Source organism: Epithele typhae, assembly GCF_022376455.1.
Source record: "Epithele typhae strain CBS 203.58 chromosome Unknown BXZ73scaffold_71, whole genome shotgun sequence".
NCBI lineage: Eukaryota > Fungi > Basidiomycota > Agaricomycetes > Polyporales > Epitheliaceae > Epithele > Epithele typhae.
The window spans coordinates 17,115-30,579 of NW_025954262.1; the positions used below are offsets into that span (position 1 = coordinate 17,115).

At 61.6% G+C, this 13,465-nt stretch overlaps 5 protein-coding genes across 5 annotated transcripts; 4 read left to right on the plus strand and 1 right to left on the minus strand.

Annotated features, from left to right (window-relative positions):
* Positions 1–1,706: 1,706 nt before the first annotated feature.
* BXZ73DRAFT_105758 (uncharacterized protein) lies at positions 1,707–2,357 on the minus strand (the record flags this gene model as incomplete). The annotated part of the gene is made up of 2 exons (XM_048016372.1): positions 1,707–1,969; positions 2,033–2,357. 2 exons carry the CDS (start codon positions 2,355–2,357, stop codon positions 1,707–1,709), a joined length of 588 nt encoding a protein of 195 aa, XP_047873330.1.
* A 1,493-nt stretch (positions 2,358–3,850) lies between these two features.
* Positions 3,851–6,185, plus strand: BXZ73DRAFT_105759 (uncharacterized protein; the record flags this gene model as incomplete). Its single annotated transcript, XM_048016373.1, has 7 exons — positions 3,851–4,073; positions 4,135–4,143; positions 4,212–4,348; positions 4,432–4,904; positions 5,084–5,132; positions 5,185–5,465; positions 5,519–6,185. The coding sequence occupies 7 exons, from the start codon at positions 3,851–3,853 to the stop codon at positions 6,183–6,185; spliced, it is 1,839 nt and encodes a 612-aa protein (XP_047873331.1).
* Positions 6,186–7,611: 1,426 nt separating this feature from the next.
* Positions 7,612–8,182, plus strand: BXZ73DRAFT_81020 (uncharacterized protein; the record flags this gene model as incomplete). Its single annotated transcript, XM_048023405.1, has 3 exons — positions 7,612–7,750; positions 7,781–7,944; positions 7,979–8,182. 3 exons carry the CDS (start codon positions 7,612–7,614, stop codon positions 8,180–8,182), a joined length of 507 nt encoding a protein of 168 aa, XP_047873332.1.
* Positions 8,183–8,685: 503 nt separating this feature from the next.
* On the plus strand, positions 8,686–10,179 carry BXZ73DRAFT_81021 (uncharacterized protein; the record flags this gene model as incomplete). The annotated part of the gene is made up of 5 exons (XM_048023406.1): positions 8,686–8,729; positions 8,774–8,989; positions 9,029–9,074; positions 9,273–9,662; positions 9,871–10,179. 5 exons carry the CDS (start codon positions 8,686–8,688, stop codon positions 10,177–10,179), a joined length of 1,005 nt encoding a protein of 334 aa, XP_047873333.1.
* A 992-nt stretch (positions 10,180–11,171) lies between these two features.
* BXZ73DRAFT_105762 (uncharacterized protein) lies at positions 11,172–11,985 on the plus strand (the record flags this gene model as incomplete). Its single annotated transcript, XM_048016374.1, has 3 exons — positions 11,172–11,643; positions 11,839–11,900; positions 11,953–11,985. 3 exons carry the CDS (start codon positions 11,172–11,174, stop codon positions 11,983–11,985), a joined length of 567 nt encoding a protein of 188 aa, XP_047873334.1.
* Between the last annotated feature and the right edge of the window lie 1,480 nt (positions 11,986–13,465).

Sequence of the window (13,465 nt, forward strand, 5' to 3'; positions counted from 1 at the left end):
GCTAGAAGACGCAACGCAGACCGCTCCGCTCCGCACCACGGTGTCTTCAACGCTCGACGTTCGGCACTCGCCGTCCAACGTTCAACCTTCCTCGGGCGGCGCCGAAGTCTGGGACGCAGAGGGCACGCATGCCACCGCACACTGTGGACCCTGGTAAGTCCGCGCTGCACATATGTGGCGTTTACCCCTCAACGTTCGCTGGCAGCTGCTGATGCGTCGAAACTCGGGGCGCGCAGGTCTTCCTGCGCAGCGGCACGCGCCACGTAGGACCGTGACCCACCTAGCTAGCATGTACGCACTCGAGGCGCGAAGGTGCGAAGGTGCGAACATCCAAACTTCAAACGCCGCAGCCCGCACCCGCACGGCACACGCGGAGATGACGACGGCATCGCCCGAGCGCCCAGCGTCGCGCCGTGCCGCCCGCGGCATGACGACCGCGCGTACCCAGTCACTCGATCCCGATTGCGGGTCACAGCGGAGGCAAAGGGCAAAGGCGTTTGCGTCCATCGTTTACACGCCGAGCAGGGCCCCCTATACCTGCAGGCCATCGACGCGACGAGGGGGAAACGCGACCCCGGATGTCATGGGCGCGTAAAGTGCACCTAGCGCACCGCCGTCACTGGAGTACTGGAGCGTGCCGCGCATGCAGTGTCAGCGCAAGCCTGGTTTGCGTCTCGGGATCACGCAGGGCACTTGCGAGGGTGTTTGCGATTAACCGCTAGCTTCCGTGCCGGATGGGGACGAGCGACGGCTGCACTCCCAGCGTCGAACCGAGCGAGGCCGAATGCGAAGACGAAGACGAAGACGAGTGGCGGCGCAGTCTAGACAGCTGGGTCGTCGGTGCACGTCTCGTCGAAGCGAAAGCAGCGATAGCAGTTTGTGACACTCTGCGTCCCGGTCCTCCTCAGAGGACTGACATGCCTTCTTCCCCGTATACACCAGACCCCGTACGCGTTGTGGAATGCCTGTATGTATCGCCTACCATCGGGCTCGGCCCTCGAGGGTGTAAAACGGTAATAAGGCAAACAAGCAGCCACTCTGCGTGCCATGCAGGGTGGACGTGGCGCGCTTCGCTGCAGACTGCTCGTGGCTGGCGAGAGCAGATCCGCAGCGCACACGCTCGGACCCTGGACGCCCTCGATGCGTGGCGCTCTTCCCGGCGCGACGTCGAGTTTTAAATCGACTGCCGGGCGCATACACGCACCCCCGCAGGCGAGCAGTAGTGGCCGCGCTCGGGCTCGGGCTCGGGCCCGAGACGTGATGACGAGGTTGGTGCGCAGTGAGCGCAGTATAGACACATAATATAGACCCTGAGTACGGTACTTTGGGTGCGGCGGGGGGCTGAACGTACAGTGACAGTGCGGCGCGCGGTGTGACAAAGGAGTGGGCACGCGCGAGGCGCGAAGCGCAGGACGTGGGGTGGTAGAGTACATGAGAGGCGCGCGGGCGTAGAAACACAACAAGGTGGGGGTCCTGGAGATGGTGGTACAGGGAGGTACAACGGCGAGGAGCGGGAGGGAGATATATCGATACAGCCACGGAGGCAGGGGTATGGTCCGAGGAGCGGCTCTGCAGGGAATGCGATATTATCAGCACCCGCGCCCCCCACGCAGAAGCAAACGACAGACGGACGCACCTTCAAGAGGCCCTCCCCACATCTAACGGCAGCAGACCCGACAGTCCGATCGTCCATGTCCCCGCGCGGACTACTGCGCGCCTGCAGCCGCGGCCTGCTTCGCCCCCCGCGCGGCCATGACCGCGCCCCCGGCGACGAAGGCGGCGATCGCGAGCACGGCGACGGCGGCCCAGAGGCAGCGCTTCGCCCAGCGCTCCTCCGTGGCACGGTAGGCGGCGACGCGGCGCTCGCGCTCGCCGACGGTGTAGAACGGGAGCGCGTTGAGCTCGACCGCGCGCGGCGCCGGCGGCCGGAAGAGGAAGAACGCGCCGACGAACCACAGCAGCGGGCACACTGTGTGCGGGGCGCGCGTGTCAGCCTTGTCTTTGTCTGGGAGTGAGGGAGAGAGAGACGTACGGAACCCGAAGAGGAAGAGCGTGCGCGAGAGCGGCTTCGGCACGGGCGCGGCGGCGAGCGCGATGTGCGAGCGGCCGAGGATGACGGAGCCCCACTTGGTCTTCTGGCCCTCGCCGAGGTCGAACGAAGAGCTCCGCGACGCGTCGGGCGACGTGGGGGAGACGGCGACGGGCACGGGCGGCGGCGGGAGCGGGCCCGCGGCGGAGCCGCTCCAGAAGTCGCGGAGGAGGTCCTGCTGGTACTGCAGCGTCGCAAGCTCGGACGGGTACGCGGGCGGGGTGGTGTGGGGCGCGGGCGCGCTCGACTTGGGCTTGGAGAAGAACATCGGGGGAGGAGGAGCGGGCGAGTGAGTGGCGGGCGAGATTGAGGAGAAGTGCGTCAAGCACACGCGGAACAGCGGCGGCGAGGGTGCGGTGTGGGAGAGGGCGGGGAGGAGGGCACGTCCAGAGTCCTGGCCTCTCGGGATCGACTTTGCTTGGGCTTTATGCCAGTGCGCACGCGGTGCGCGCGGAGTGGCATGGAGAGACAAAAGACCGCGGGATCAATGTTGGGCGTGGGCCTCGAGAGACAAGACAATAGCGCTAGCGCGCGACGTGATTGTGTGCGCGGGCGACATCCGCGACGACGAGAGCCGGAGCCGTTCCATCGAAGTCGTCCTCGCTGGTCCTCGCTGGGTGCAAGACAATAAGGAGACGCCCGCGGCCGAAAAAGTTCAAGTGACAGGCGCTTCCTGATAATTGACACGTGATGGCGACGCGTTGGCGGCGTCGCGACTCGCCCCTTCGAGAGAGAATCGCATGTCTTCAGCGAGGGGTAGATAAGAGAAGGGAGCAAACACACGTCGTTGTGCAGCATGCCATTGCCTGCGCAGAACGAAGCGGTGCCACTGCAGAGGCGTCAGGGCCGGAATGAAAGCCCTTTGCTTGAGTCGGCCGGAGGGACAGATCCGCGTGGCATCAGTGGCATGATGGCCACGAGGCATCGCGAGTCTTGTTACACTTGTGTTGTAAAATTTCAGCTCGTGCTTGATTCAGGATTGAGTGTAGCAGGGTAAGAGAAAGTGGCATGGTGGACGAGGTGGTGGTAGTATCGAAGGAAGAGCTGCGGGCCTGGGACGCGACGGGTTGTGACTACGTGTGACGGATGTGATGCTGTAATCGTCACGTATGGCGTGAGCACCAGCTAGCGCCGACAAGTTTCTTCAACACCCCTTGCTTTCGTCGCCTCCCGTCGGATCCCATGAATGCAAGAAGTGACCGACCGGTTGCTTTGTTCCTAGCTGCTCGGAGTATGGTCTAGTCATGGCGTCTGCCACACTGTTGGCTATTGGGCCCGCCGGCCGAAGGATCACCAACGTCATACCGGCTCCCTCACTGCTTGGCGCATCCGGGACGTTGGTCTGATCAAAACGCAGCGTAGTTGGAGCGCGCGCCCCGAAGAAGAGGGAGATACCGTCCGTTCTGGTCGGAACGGACATCCGAGATGACGCGAGACTGGGCGGGCCGCAGTAGTCGGGGTCGCAGGCCCGGCGGGCGGCCTACGGCGCCCCCCGAAACGGTGGCGAGCACGTACGAACTTTCCACGGCTTCCTCTCCGCCGCAGTTCCCGCGCGTTCTCCCTCCTCCCACCACAGGTCAGTCCTGTTCGCTGTGAATTGGAAGTGCACGTACTGACTGTATGCGCTTCTAGAGGGCGAATGGCGGCTCCTCCCGTCTATCTGTGCGTTTCTGCCCCCGATGTCACATAGAGACGACCTCTTACACGCGCTTCAGGCCATTGGCAGGTTCATTGAGGCCTGTCCAACTCAGCTCGCCCCAGATGGCTCCTACTGAGAGCTTGACGGCCGAATCAGGTCACTCTGAGCCTACCACCGCGAATGTCCGAGACGAAGAGTTCTGGTTCGACGACGGGTCCATCATCCTCCTCGTCCAGAACGTCGAGTTTCGCATCTACAAGGGTCTTCTCACAGAACACTCCTCCGCCTTCGTCGACCTCTTTTCTCTCCCCCAACCGCCGACACAGTCAAGCTGTCCAGTGGTGCGTATGTCAGGCGACTCAGCGCGAGACTGGCGCCACATCCTCCGTCTCTACATGCCACGCAGGCACACAAAGTTCGTCCCGCCCGCATACAGCCACTCCACTGCCGCTCACACGTCTCTCACATCTCACAGCTTCCTAGACCAGTACCCGCCGATGCTCTCCTTCGAGCAGGTGGCCGCGTACGTCCGCCTGTCCCACAAGTACGACATGCCCGTCCTCTACCGCGCCTCCATCGCCCACCTCAAGCGCCACTTCACTGACGACCTCCGCGTCTGGGTCGACCACGGCCTCCGCCCGGCCCCGGCTTCGCGGACATCCACGCGATCGGCGTCGTCAACCTCGCCCGCCTCGCCCACGAGCCCACGCTGCTCCCGACGGCGCTGTGGATGTGCTGCCGGCTCGGGCCGGAGCTGCTGTCCGGGTTCGCGTACTCGGACGGCGAGGTGGAGACGCTGGCAGCGGCGGACGTCGCGCTGTGCTGGGCGGCGCGGCCGCGGCTGGTGCAGGCGACGCTGCAGACGTTCCTGTCGATCTACCCGGCGCCGAGCGCGGAGACGTGCAGCGCGGGGGCGCTGCGCGGGGACGACAGCGGGTGCCGGCGGTTCGCGACGAGCTTCGTGCACAAGATGAGGCACAAGCCGGGGATTTTCGTCGCGCCGGACCCGCTGATCGGGTACATCAACATGGACGGGCCGAGCGGGAAGAAGTTGTGCGAGGGGTGCCGGGAGGGGGTGGTGCAGTGGAGCGAGAAGGTGTACTTTGAGGCGTGGAAGTCGTTGCCGGAGCTGGTCGGGGTGGAGGTGCCGGGGTGGACGGAGGCGGCGAGTCCGAAGTGAGTGTCCGCCCCTTACTGGTAGGCGACGTCAGGGTAGATGATTAGTTGTGTAAGGACCTAAGCACGGATGCTCAACGGATTCCTCCATTCGGTGCTCCCACGTGGCCAGTACTGCGGTGGGCCGCCGTGACTTGGGCGTGACGATCAATTTTTGTCACCCTGCATCCACGATCCAGCCAGACCTTCTCGTCTAAGACTCATCATTTCGCATCGATGCGATCGAAGGTGAGTTGTGTCTTCATATCTGAACATGAATCTTACCTCGCCTCCACTGTAGAAGAAAGACAAGCGATCCAAGATCCAAGACATCGAGAAGTTCTACTTTGATGACGGCACGATCATCCTGTTCATACAAGGAGTCCACTTCCGGGTACATATGGGAATACTTGCCATGCATTCACCCGTCTTCACGGACATGGCCACTCTTGGTTCTGTGTCTCATCAAGTCGACGCAACCGGAGGAAACCTCGACCCATGTCCCATCGTTGAGTTGCAAGACTCCGTCTACGACTGGCGTCATGCTCTGCGTGTCATCTATAACATCAAACCATTGAAGAGGTGCGCATGCTGTCCACCGTGTTTCCACCATAATAACAAGCCTCTCCTGGAAGCATCGGGGACAAAACCTACCGTCCCACTTTCGACGAAGTCTCCGCTTACATCCGTCTTGGCCACAAGTATCAAATGGACGCCTTTTACAAACCCGCCATGGTATATTTGGAGCGCTTTTTCTCTCCCACCATCGACCGCTGGAACAAGTGGAGCTCCCGGGACGACCCGTACACGCTCCCCGGATGCGCTCCCGAGTGCGCCATCGGGATCGTCAACCTTGCTCGGCTGACCGGGAAGACGTCGCTTCTACCGCTCGCCCTACTCTCGTGTTGTCAGCTCGGGGGGAGGCTGTTGGAGTGCCTCGCTCGCCCAGACGGAACGCACGAGACGCTGTCTCCTGAGGACCTGAAGCGCTGCTTGAGCGCTATCAACCATTTGACCTCCGACGGGATTTATGCGATGCAACTCCTGATTGGAACTCGACCTGAAGAGTCATGCCCGAACACACAGTTGGATTACGGGGATGGGACTTGCACGGGGGGGATCCGTGAACTGCTTGCAGACTTTCAAGACGATTCCAGTCAGGGCGTGCCTATTCAACCCACCCCGTTCGTTCAGCCCGACATGTACATGCTCTGCGAGGAGTGTCGCGGCCAGATCCAGGACAAGTGCAACGAGATCAACCAAGACACGCTGTCCCGACTGGCGTCGTTCTTCGATCTCTAGAACAGATGGAAGCAAGGCACCCTCAACCTTTGTTCAACTTCGAAGTGAGTGCTTATATCAGGCTCATACTGCTTCGATGGCTTATCGTTCTGCAGCGGCATTAGAAGCAGTTTGATGGGAAGTTGTCTGCGTGCGGCTGACATCTTGTGTTCTTACGTGTATCTTTCTGACCGTGGCTGTGACGTCTCTTCGCATGTGTACTACTGCGGCATTATCTCAATTTATGACCCTACCGGTGCGTATGAGTTTCTTCTGGCTCACTCAGTCCATAAACTGATCATAACCGACCTGTTGCTGACACCATAAAGCATGAATCATGACAGTTGGCCTATATCGTTCGGTATCCTCGCCTAGTAGCGGGTCGGAACTTGAGAGCGCGAGAGACGGACACGGACGCGTGGGCAGGCCGCAGGTAGACGAAGGTGGAGCTCGTTTTGCGCGAAGGAAGGACGCGGCTGAGGGTCCGCGGCTTGATGCATGCGGCCGCGCGTATCTAGACCGTGACGGTACTGGTGCTCTCGAACGCGCTACTCGCGCTCGTGATGCACCCCGAGGCGCGCGTGAGCGCGCGCGCAGGTGGAGATAGACTGTGTCGTAGAGCGCGCGCGCGTCCCCGACTTCGACGACCGCAGAGGCTCGCCGTACCTCGACACCCGCACCGAAGACAGCTGGAACGGCTCCCGCGTCCCCAACTGCTGGTCCGTCTCCCTTCGTTCTCACCGGTCACCCCCTATCCCCTTCAGTTAACCCCGCCCCGTACTCCGCCCCCCACGCCTTCCGCCCCGAGCGCTGGCCCGAGATGGACCCCGCGACGGCGGATCGTCTTCGGCTTTGGGCGCCAGCTACCAGTGTGCCCCGGGCGCGAATTCGCGGAGGCGAACATCTGGCTCGCCGCTGCTGCCGCGGGCTCGTCGCGCTCCTTGACGTGCGCGCCCCAGCGGGGGTCGCCGTCGCGGACGAGTACCACTCCGGGTTCGTCTGGTGCGTCGTCGTCGTCGTCTCCGTTGTCCGCAAGGGCGAACGGGTGCCGGTGGGTTCTTCGTATCTGGGACAGCCGGCCGAAGCCGAAGTTCGCGTGCGATTGCATAGCGGATGGTCGACTTGCAAAGGGAACAACGCACGCAGACGTCGTCGCTGAGAGTCCCACGCACGCCATATGGGCGCCCTGCCCCCCGTGCTCGTCGTCCCCTTTGTTTCCTATCACGCTTTTTTAGTTATACTAGTGTATGATTAGAGACAAAATATATGTATATAACGATGAGGCGGGGGAAAGCGCGCAGAGGGTGTCGGGAGCAGAGGCGGGCGACGTCAGCAGGTGGGGGACGCGGCAGTGATGCGCGACGCGGGTGGAGGGTGATGCGAGTGCAAGGCGACGCGAGTGGAGGAGAGGTGGAGGAGGCGGCGAGCAGCGAGGGGGAGGCAGGCGATGCGGAGGAGGCGGAGGGCCGCGACGCGAGCGCAGGTGGGCGGCACGGACGCGGAGGAGGGCCGGGAGGAGGCGGATATGGTGATGGTGGTGGTGGTGGTGGTGGTGGGCGAAGCGGAGGGCCGCGACGCGGGTGGAGGTAGGTGATGCGGACGTGGGCGACGCGTAGAGCTCGCGGGAGGAGTGGCCGCGACACGGGCAGAGGTGGGTGACGCGGACGCGGAGGAGGGCCGGGAGAAGGCGAAGGTGGTGGTGGTGGGCGACGCGGGCGCGGAGGGTGGCGACGAGGGCACGCGGGAGGAGGCGATGAGCCGGGACAAGGTGGGGGAGGAGGTGGGCGAGGGCGGAGGGCCGGAACGAGGGTCAGGACAACGCGGAGGGTTGGTGGGAAGAGGTGGACGGCCGGGACAACGCGGAGGCGGAGATGCGCGACGCAGGTGGAGGGCGACGCGGAGGCGGAGACGGAGCCTGGATGAGGTGGGCGAGGTGGACGCGGATGGAGGTGGGCGATGCGGAGGCTGCGGAGGGCGAGGTGGAGGATGTCCGGGTGGACCTCCTCCGCATGTCGTAGACAGGGCAGCAGGCCGGATGAAGCAGGAGAGAAGGAGAGGAGCGCGTTGTGAACGCAGGAGGGTGGAGCGGAGGACTCACCAAAACATGAACCGCGGTACATTGCCGTGGCCCCCTAATTCTAATCTCCATGCTGAGGATGTCCATATGGATGTCCTCGTGCGGTGTGAATGTGGCCGGCAAGGTGGGCGAAGGACGGCATGCAGGTCGAGGTTGAGGGAGGAGGGGGAGGGGAGTTGAACGTTGTCACTAGGTGACACCGGACCCCAATAGCAACTGTGTCGCTATGTATCGTCTGCCTGGAGAATGGTGGGGGCTGAGCGCCGAGCAGGGAGGCTGGGGGCGGCAATTAATGGTGGTGGAGAAGGAGGAGGAGGAGTGGCGTGCATCACAGCCAAGGCGGCGAGCGGCGGCAGTGACTCAGCGTCCCTGCCGCCCACGGCCCCAATGCACATCCTGCAGTGAGCCGTCCCCTCATCGCCTCTCCCCACTTGCGCCCCACCCATGAGCCACGTCGTCGAGACAGCCGTGCCAGGAACTGGCTGGAGGTAAGTGGATCAGCGTACATTGAGGCTTGTGCCCATTCTCACAGTGCTCAATGGTCTCATAGCCCGACTCGTCACTCGGATGACGCCACTGTCTCACCCAGCCATCCCAGCGCACCTATAGCCACATTCAGCCACGGGCCAGAAGAGAAGATCTACTATGATGACGGAAATCTTGACCTCGTCGTCGGAGGCGTATGTTTCCGAGTATACCGAGGAGTACTCGCCCAGCACTCGCCGATCTTCAAGGACATGTTCAACCCGTGCGTTCCTTCCGACACCGTTGACGACATCGCTTCCAGCACAGAGCCTTCCGTCGATAAGATCATAGCTACTACAATACCCACGGTACAGCTACGAGATTCCGCGCGCAACTGGCACCACGTCCTATGAATGCTTTTCTACGGCCATGGCCGAACCCCGCTTCTGATGTGCGTATCGTTGCATCTCGCATATGATGTATGACCTCTCTGAAATACTGCGCACACGCTCAATGCCGATGCCGCCGAACCCGACGACCTGTCCCTGTACCCATCCTTCGGCCAGCTTTCTGCGTACATCCGGCTGGGCCACAAGTACCAGATTTGGGCGATCTACGCCCCCGCCATGGCCTATCTCAAACGGCGCTTCGCCCCCACTCTGAACGGATGGAAGAAGTGGACCAGCTCCCGCGGCGAGCCGTACACGCTCCCGCGCTGCACCTCCGCGCACGCGATCGGAGTCGTCAACCTCGCACGCCTGACCGGCGAGAACGCACTCCCCCCGCTCGCCTTCCTCGGATGCGCGCAGCCCGGGTGCAGGCAGCTCACGGACGGGTTCACGTACGGCGACGGCCAGCGGGAGACGATCGCATGGCGAGGACCGAGACGGGTATTGGAATCCGACGTCGCCCGGAAGCGCTGGCCTAACCGCGTGCATTCTCTCCTCCCACCACAGGTCAGCCCTCTCCGCTGCAGTTCGAACGCGTATGCACCAGCTCCATCTGATTCTGGAATGCGCATAGCGGTCCCTCCCGTCTATCTGTGCGTTCCTGCCCCGGGACTGGCGCCATCTGCGTCTCTACATACCACGAAGGCACACTGGCACAAAGTCCGTCCCACACTCATCCGCCCCACCGTCGCCCACGCTCACACGCTACTCACAGCTTCCTGGACCAGTGCCCCCTGATGCTCTTATTCGAGCAGGTGGCCGCCTACGTCCGCCTGTCCCACAACCACGACATGCCCCGGGTCCTCTACGGTCTACCGCGCCTCGCTCCCCCACCTCAAGCGCCTCTTCACCAACGACCTCCACGTCTGGGTCGACCACGGCCTCCGCCCGGCCTCCGCGCTTTGCGGACGTCCACGCGATCGGCGTCGTCGACCTCGCCCGCCTCACACACGAGCCTGCGCTGCACCCGAGCGCGGAGACGTGCAGCGCGGGGGCGCTGCGCGGGGACGACAGCGGGTGCTAGCGGTTCGCGACGAGCTTCGTGCACAAGATGAGGCACGAGCCGGGGATCTTCGTCGCGCCGGACCCGCTGATAGGGTACATCAACATGGACGGGCCGAATGGGAAGGGTTTGTGCGACGGGTGCAAGGAGGGGGTGGTGCAGTGAAGCGAGAAGGTGTACTTTGAGGCGTGGAAGTCGTTGCCGGAGCTGGTCGGGGTGGAGGTGCCTGGGTGGACGGAGGCGGCGAGTCCGAAGTGAGTGTCCGCTCCTTACTGTGTGGAGTGAAAGCTGACCTCGAGGTGGATGAGTCTAGTCTTGCGCTCTGTGAGGACCTGCGACTCTTGACACGTTAATACATGTAATGCTCAGCCGATTTCTAAACTCGGTGCGCCCACGTGGCCTACGCTGCGGTAGTTCCCGCGCTGAGCCGCCGTGACGATAAATCTCCTGTCACCTTCCCGTGTCCACTATCCAGCGAGACATTCACGTCCAACACTCCTTATTTCACATCGATGCAATCGAAGGTGGGGCATTGTGTCTTCACATCACACGAATCTTACCTCGCCTCTGTTGCAGCAAGCGGACGAGCGATCCGAGATCCGAGACGATAAGACGTTCTACTTCAATGACGGCACCATCATCCTGTCCGTGCAAAGACTCCATTTCCGGTTACATACAGGGATACTTGTCATGCATTCACTCGTCTTCAAGGACATGATTACTCTTGGTTCTGAGTCCCATCAAGTCGACCTAGTCGGAGGCAAGCTCGGCCCATGTCCCCTCGTTGAGTTGCAGGACTCTATCCACGACTGGCGTCATGTTCTGCGCGTCATCTATAACATGAAACCTTTAATGAGGTGCGCATGCCGTATACCATTATTTCCCCATAATGACGAGTCTCTCCCGGAAGTACTGGTCCCGGGAACAAAACTTACCATCCTGACTTCGACGAATTGTCCGCCTACATCCGTCTTGGCCACAAGTATCAGATGGAAGCCTTTTACAAACCCGCCATGGATTACATAGAGGGCTTCTTCTCTCCCACCCTCGACTGCTGGAAGAAATTGAGGGCTCGGACCCGACCGTACGCGCTCCCCGGATGCGCCCCCGAGAGCGCCATCGGGATCGTCAACCTCGCTCGGCTAACCGGGAAGGAGTCGCTCGTGCCCCTCGCCTTGCTGTGTTGCTGTCAGCTGGGCGGGAGGATTTTGAAGGGCCTCGCCCGTCCAGACGGGACGTATGAGAAGCTATCTACGGAAGACTTCGAGCGCTGCTTGGGCGCCATGGACGGGTTGACCTCCCACGGGATTCGGCGGATGCACGCCCTGATCGGCACTCGACCTCAAGACCCATGCCTCAATTCACGGACGGACAACGACGGTCTGAAATGCTTGGGGGGGATCTATGGCTTGCTCGAATACTTCCAGCTCGCTTCCGGTCGTGGCATGCCTATTCTACCCACCCCGTTCGTTCTGCCCGAGATGGGTGTGTTCTGCAAGGGGTGTAGCGACCAGATCGAGAGGTGGTGCGACGAGTGCAATGCGGCAACGCTTTCTCGACTGGCGTCATTCTTCGATCTCAGACAGATTGAAGCACGGTCTCTGTGGAGAGTGTTATATTGAATTCAAGGTGAGCGCCCGTGGTGGGCTCACACTGCTTCAATAGCTTATCTTTGTGTAGCAGCAGCAGAAACGAAGCGAGTGGACTGGGAATTCCTTAGTGCGTGGGGCTTCAAAATTTGTGTGAGTTTTCTTTGGCTCAGTCGGTCCGAAAACTGATCATATCACTCTGCAGCTGTACGACACCGACCCGTTCCTGATACGATAAAGTCTGAATCATGACGAATTGTCTATAGTGTTTGGTGTGCTCTGTGAGAGACGCAGAAGGAGCTGGGGGCCGAGTTGCGCGACGAAAAGGTGCGGCTGGCGCTCGTGATGCACCCCGAGGCGTTCGCGCGCGCGCGCAGGCGGAGATGGACCGCGTCGTGGCGCGCGCGCGCGTCCCCGACCTTGACGACCGTGGGAGCCTATCGTACCTCGACGCCGTGCTCGTTGAGGGCATCCCGTAAGTGCTTGCGTTCTTTGCCGCCGCGCTGCCACCGACGCGGGCGCAGCGATCATTCCTCGCGGCGTCCGACGCCGACAAGTGCGTGTGCGTGTGCGTGTGCGTGTGCGTGTGCGTGTGCGTGTGCGTGTGCGTGTAGGTAAGTGCGTGCGCGCGCGCAGGTGGCGGTGTCCGTTCGGTGGGTTCTCTGCCTGTTGTTCTGCGCTGACAAGAACACACAGCCATCCCGCACAACACGCGCACCGAACATAGCTGGAACGGTTTCCGCATCCCTGGCGACACCACGGTCGTCCCTGGGTTGTTCGCATCTGGGACAGCCGGCCGAAGCCGTTCGCGTGCGAGATCCACCCGCGCGGGGCGGATTGTGCGGACTTCGAGAAGGCGCGGACGGCACTGGCGGTATGGGCGTTGTGCTGCACCCGATGCACGTCTAGCCTTCGTCTGTGCCATCGCTGGGTTCAAATGTAATTTTTGCGGGAAACGGACTTGCAACGGGAGCTGTTTGCGTGTGTACGGTGGAAATGGCAATGGCAGCGGTCGGGAAACAAAGTACGCAAGCATTGTTAGCCTGTGCTGGGCCCTTCGCAAATGTTGCCATTGACGGACCCTATGACGTCAAGAGCGCTCCGAGTCGTTCTGGTAGCCTACGTGGTGTGTCTTGCGACAATCTATCCAAGACTCTGCCCGGAACGTGGTTGGAGGCAAAGGCAGAGGGCAAGAGAATCTGCCCTTTTGTGATGTAGAATGGTATTCTCTAGTACACGAGACGCGGTCCTCTAATGATTTGTAATCATTATTACGGCATATCCCGCGACAGTTCAAGCGCTTCGCACGGCTTTTCACCGTTCCCTACTGCTCAGCCCCAGTGAGGACAGCTCCCGTCTGGAGACGTCTAGATATGATGAAAAACGTTCTGGGACGTCTTCAGACGATCAGTTCCTCTCAGGCGCCGGAGATGACGTGAGAATCCTGCTGAGCAGTATCTGCTGTCAGCGCGTGTCCGCGCAAAAACAGAGCACGTCGCTATATTTGTCTCACTACGCAATTTTTCTGTTCAAGACTTCTCTCACTGGCTTTGCCGCTGTTTCTCTTGAAAAACGAGTTTCGCTCTCATCACGTGAACCACGGAATGCCTCCGATGACGTCGCGACTTTCTGACGCCTGGCGCGACGCGCGTCTTGCCCTCTTTCGTCCGCTCCACCACCTCCACCTCTCCCTCTCCCGTTCGTCTATTTCATCCTTT